At 70.3% G+C, this 5,098-nt stretch overlaps 1 protein-coding gene across 2 annotated transcripts in view; it reads left to right on the top strand.

The window, feature by feature from the left end:
• The window catches only part of FES (FES proto-oncogene, tyrosine kinase), an 8,643-nt gene extending 3,955 nt beyond the window's left edge, over positions 1 to 4,688 (top strand). For both annotated transcript variants that reach the window (XM_026087386.1, XM_026087385.1), the window contains exons 6-19: positions 106 to 243; positions 354 to 473; positions 557 to 679; positions 754 to 940; positions 1,042 to 1,119; positions 1,388 to 1,597; positions 2,104 to 2,226; positions 2,444 to 2,497; positions 2,632 to 2,750; positions 2,957 to 3,051; positions 3,136 to 3,259; positions 3,609 to 3,766; positions 4,020 to 4,142; positions 4,264 to 4,688. In XM_026087386.1, coding sequence (XP_025943171.1) covers positions 106 to 243; positions 354 to 473; positions 557 to 679; positions 754 to 940; positions 1,042 to 1,119; positions 1,388 to 1,597; positions 2,104 to 2,226; positions 2,444 to 2,497; positions 2,632 to 2,750; positions 2,957 to 3,051; positions 3,136 to 3,259; positions 3,609 to 3,766; positions 4,020 to 4,142; positions 4,264 to 4,406 — 1,795 coding nt within the window. In that variant the 3' untranslated portion in view covers positions 4,407 to 4,688. The remainder of the gene's footprint in view (positions 1 to 105; positions 244 to 353; positions 474 to 556; positions 680 to 753; positions 941 to 1,041; positions 1,120 to 1,387; positions 1,598 to 2,103; positions 2,227 to 2,443; positions 2,498 to 2,631; positions 2,751 to 2,956; positions 3,052 to 3,135; positions 3,260 to 3,608; positions 3,767 to 4,019; positions 4,143 to 4,263) is intronic.
• The last annotated feature ends 410 nt before the right edge of the window (positions 4,689 to 5,098 follow it).

Below are 5,098 nucleotides of genomic sequence, written 5' to 3'. Positions count from 1 at the left end.
GCAGGGTGCAGGGACAGGGCTGTGCAGGCTCCGCGCAGGGTGCAGGGACGGCTCTGCACAGGGGCACGCCAGGCTGTTCAGCCCCTGATGCCCGCGTCCCGACAGGAGGGAGATCCTCTGGGAATACCACAGCATCAGCAGCCTGGTGCAGGAGGACATGCTGGCCGTGCACCAGGAAATAGCCCRCGCTGTCCAGGCCATTGACCCCGCCACCGAGTACAGCAGCTTTGTGCAGTGCCACAGGTACGCTGCCCTGCCCGCATGCCGTTGCGCTGGCTGCATGTGCCCGCCAGGCCGCGGGCAGCTCCAACGCAGGGTCCCAGCCCCGCATGAGGCCAGTGCTCCTCTTGCAGGTACGGCTGCGAGGCTCCGCCGGCCGTGAGCTTCGATGAGAGCCTCCTGGAGGAGACGGAGAACCTGGCACCCGGGGAGCTGCAGCTGAACGAACTGACCGTCGAGAGCGTGCAGCACTCGTGAGCGGGGCTGGGCCGTGGGCCACACATGGGGAGCGGGGCTCCACGCGTCCCGGGGCCGCCTGCAGCTGTGTCTCTTGCAGCCTGACGTCCGTCGAGGAGGAGCTGGTGGCCGCCACAGAGGCCGTGAGCAGCAAGGAGCAGCGGGTGCGGGAGCTGCAGGCCGAGATCCGGGGCGAGGAGCAGGGCCTGGGCCCCGGGGAGCGGTGAGGCGTGGCGGGCGGCGGGGAGCCGGGGTGGCGCGGGCGGCGGGTGCTGACCCACTGCGTCATGTCCCCAGGGTGCACTTGCTGGGGAAGCGCCAGGGGCTGCAGGAGGCGCAGCAGCAGCTCCAGGGCTGCCTCTGCGCCCAGGCCAAGCTGCAGGCGCAGCGGGACATGCTGGCCCAGAAGCTGGCGGAGCTGGACTCCCGGGACCCCCTGCCCGCCCTGCCCTTGCCGGAGGACCGGCAGTCTCTCTCCTCCGTGGTGAGTCCGGGGGCCGGGAGCACGCCCAGCTCTGTGGCCCCGCAGCCCTGCGGGCACGGCCGGCACCGCGGGGCGCCGCTCACGCGGCCGCCGTCCCCCAGGAGCAGGAGCGGAGCGGGGCCACCGCGCTGGAGACCCTCAAGAACCACATCTCAGGCATCTTCCGCCCCAAGTACCTGGTGAGTCCCCGGGCCGCCCAGCCACCCTGCCTCCGCCCCGGCTGCCCCGCCAGCCTTCCCAGCCCCTCGGCACCCCCTGSCCTTTGCTTTCCTGCCCTGCAGCTGCCCTCCCCACGGCTCTCCAGCCCCCCTGCCCATCATGCTCCAGCCCTTGCTCCCTCTGCCTGCCGGACCTGGCTCCGGGCACAGTTTCCAGGCCCTGCTGCTCCTCCCCACACCTCCAGCGGGACCGTGGGGCATGGCTGGGCTCACCTGCGTCTCCATGCAGCTGCCACCCCCCGTGCCACTGATCCCGGAGGTGCAGAAGCCCCTGTGCCAGCAGGCCTGGTACCATGGGGCCATCCCGCGCTCGGAGGTGCAGGAGCTGCTGACCTGCAGCGGGGACTTTCTGGTGCGGGAGAGCCAGGGCAAGCAGGARTACGTGCTCAGCGTGCTGTGGGACGGGCAGCCCCGGCACTTCATCATCCAGGCTGGTGACGTGAGTGAGCGCGGGGCAGCGCGGGGCGCTGAAGCTGCCTGGGCAGGGGCTGGGGCAGGCCACAGGGCCCCGTGCAGGCATGCACCTTGCTGTGCAGCCACTCACATGAAATGCACGGGGCACATGCRTATGTGTACAAGGTGTGTGCATGCATGCCCAGCACAGGGCCCCGGGAGCAAGCCTGACATCATGTGCATGGGTGCCCACTTGCGCATGCTGCCTCGTGTGCATGCATGCGCCTGTGTGCATGCCCACGTGTGCATGTCCACGCATGCGCATGTGTGCATACCCCTGCATTCCCATGTGTGCACACACCCCCGCATGCCCACATGTGCACGCCCATGCATGCCCACGTGTGCACACCCCCGCATGCCCACATGTGCACATCCATGCATGCCCACGTGTGCACGCCCATGCATGCCACGTGCGCGTCCACACATGCCCACGTGTGCACGCCCATGCATGCCCACATGTGCATGCCCATGCCTGCGTGCCTGACCCTGCAGAACATGTACCGGCTGGAGGGCGACGGCTTCCCCACTATCCCGCTGCTAATCGACCACTGCCTGCAGAGCCAGCAGCCCATCACCCGGAAGAGCGGGATCGTCCTGGCCAGGGCTGTGCTCAAGGTAGTGGCCAGCCGGCGAGGGGAGACGTGTCCCCCGCAGGCAGTGCAGCCCTGGCCCCCAGCCAGACGTGGTGAACGTGGCCCTGAGTCACAGCTTGGTGCTGGGCCCTGTGGGGCTGCGGCACCCCCCCCCCGGCTGGCGTAAGGGGGCTGCGGAGGGGGTGTAGACTGGGACAGGAGAGGAATTCTCACTGCCCTCCACTGCCTGCTCTCCCCAGGACAAGTGGGTGCTCAACCACGAGGACGTGCTGCTGGGGGAGCGCATCGGCCGGGTGAGTGCCGGGCGCCCCGGGCCTGCCCACGGGAGGCAGGGCTGACCCCAGGGGCTCCGCGGGGCACCAGGGGGAGTGATGGCCCCAGGCTGTGCTGCTGCAGGCTTGGCCAGTGCATCGGCCTCTCTTGGCAGGGTAATTTTGGAGAGGTGTTCAGCGGCCGCCTGCGTGCTGACAACACCCCCGTGGCCGTGAAATCCTGCCGGGAAAACCTCCCGCCCGAACTCAAGGCCAAATTCCTGCAGGAAGCCAGGTCTGTATGGCCATCATGTTCGTCTGTCCCAGCCTGTCTGTCCATCCCCAGGACTTTGGGCCATTTAAACCCCCCGTGGGGCTGCAGCGTCCCTGTGGAGCGAGGGCCCTATCCGGGCTGCACTGCCGGGATGGCACGTGGGCGGCACGTGCCGGGGGGCAGCCTGGCCCCTCACRCGCTCACGGCACCCGCTGCCGGCCCCGCAGGATCCTCAAGCAGTACAACCACCCCAACATTGTCCGGCTCATCGGTGTCTGCACGCAGAAACAGCCCATTTACATCGTGATGGAGCTGGTGCAGGGTGAGCAGCCGCCGCCGAGCGCCCCGCATGGCCGTGCCCACCGCGCCGGCCAGCCGCCTGGTGCTCACGCCATGCTCCGTGCAGGGGGGGACTTCCTGAGCTTCCTGCGCAGCGAGGGGGCCCACCTCAAGGTGAAGGAGCTCATCAAGATGACGGAGAACGCTGCAGCGGGCATGGAGTACCTGGAGAGCAAGCACTGCATCCACAGGTGGGCCCCGCCGTGGTACGGCGTGCCGCGGCATGGCACGCAGCTCGCGGCTGCTGTGCTCCGGGCAGGACCATGCCAGGAACCTGCTCTGGTGCCGGCCCCGGTGCAAGGGGTGCCGCGGGACAGGCGGCCGCGTGGGAGCTGCAGCCGAGGGCGGCCTGGCCTGGTTTGTGCGTGGCCAGATGGAGGCAACCCAGGGGTCCTGGCTTGGTGACACTGGTTCGGTGCGGAGCGGGGGGCACCCAGGAGTCCCTGCTCCCCCAGGCCTGTGCCGTGCCCCGGGGAAGGCCCTGCTCCTGCGCCACGCAGAGGGGCACGAGTGCGGCTGAGGGCTCTGCACCATCCCCAGGGACTTGGCCGCTCGCAACTGCCTGGTGACGGAGAAGAACATGCTGAAGATCAGCGACTTCGGGATGTCGCGGGAGGAGGAGGGCGGTGTCTACGCCTCCACGGGGGGCATGAAGCAGATCCCCGTGAAGTGGACTGCCCCAGAAGCCCTCAATTACGGTACAGCCGCGGCCCGGGATCCTGCACAGCCCAGGGCTGTGGTGGGACGARGGAAGGGGAGGCTGCGCCAGCCTGGCAGCATGGCTGGGACCCGGGTGTCCTGGGCTGCCGAGGGTCCCGCGTGGTGGGTGATCCCAGGCAGCGGGTCTGTCCTGTAYGGTGGGTGATCCCGGGCAGCGGGAGGTGGCAAGCACGGGCACAGCCAGCGGTGTGGTGCCGCGTCCYGCACTGCCAGCACCCGCTGTGCCCCCAGGCCGGTACACCTCGGAGAGCGACGTCTGGAGCTTCGGGATCCTGCTGTGGGAGGCCTTCAGCCTGGGCGCCGTCCCCTACGCCAACCTCAGCAACCAGCAGACGCGCGAGGCGGTCGAGCAGGGTAAGGCACCGTGGGTCCCCACCGGTGAGGGCTGCTGCGGGCCAGGGAGCCTCATGGGGCCGCGGGCCCTGCCCCACGGTCGGCCGCGCGTGGCAGCACCCCATCCCCGCTCTGCCCCCAGGCGTGCGGCTGGACCCCCCCAAGCAGTGCCCCGACGAGGTGTACCGCCTGATGCAGCGCTGCTGGGAGTACGACCCCCGCAAGCGGCCCAGCTTCAGCACCCTCCACCAGGAGCTCATCAGCATCCGCAAGCGGTACCGGTGAGCGCAGGGCGCCCAGCCAGCGCGCCCCAGAGCCGGGCACGGCTGCGCCGCGCCGCTGGGACCCCACATGGGGCAGCTGCCCCTGCCGCGGTTCCCCGTTGCGAGGTGGTGGCCGCACCGGCTGCCCGGCCGCGCTGCAGCCCTCGTCCTGGCGATGCCAACCCGCTCCTGCTCCTGCTCCTGCTCCCGCTCTGGCCCCAGCCCCAGCCCCAGCCCCGGCCCTGGGGCGCCGGGCCAGGCGGCCCCAACGCATTGTACTGGCGTTTGTTCCTGTGTAATAAACCCAGCGCTCTGCCATGCTGTGTCGGTCGAGGGGAGGTGGTGCACGGCGAGCCCCCGGCAGCCCCAAGGACCAGCCCAGGGCACTGCCGGCAACCCGGACCCGGCCCTGAGGCCAGGACGGGGTGTGGAGCTGGCCTGGGGGCGCCGGGGGCTGGTCCAGCCCTGGGGGCTCCAGGGGACCGGCTGGGTCTGGGTCTGGGTCTGGAGGCTCCGGGGGTGGCTAGGCCGAGCTGGGGGCTCCATGGGGCCTGGCTGGGGCCGGCCTGGGGGATCTTTTGGGGATGGCTGGGTTCAATCCCGGGGGGTTCCAGAGGGGCGGCTGGGGCTGGGGCTGGGGCTGGAGGCTCTGCCAGTGGCTGGACTCAACCCGGGGGGCTGCGGGGGTGGCTGGATTCAATCCCGGGGGGCTCC

Source organism: Apteryx rowi, unplaced genomic scaffold (genome assembly GCF_003343035.1).
Source record: "Apteryx rowi isolate R43461 unplaced genomic scaffold, aptRow1 scaffold_713, whole genome shotgun sequence".
NCBI lineage: Eukaryota > Metazoa > Chordata > Aves > Apterygiformes > Apterygidae > Apteryx > Apteryx rowi.
The sequence above is the reverse complement of the archived record's forward strand: the minus strand, read 5'-3'. Positions and strand labels throughout refer to the sequence as shown.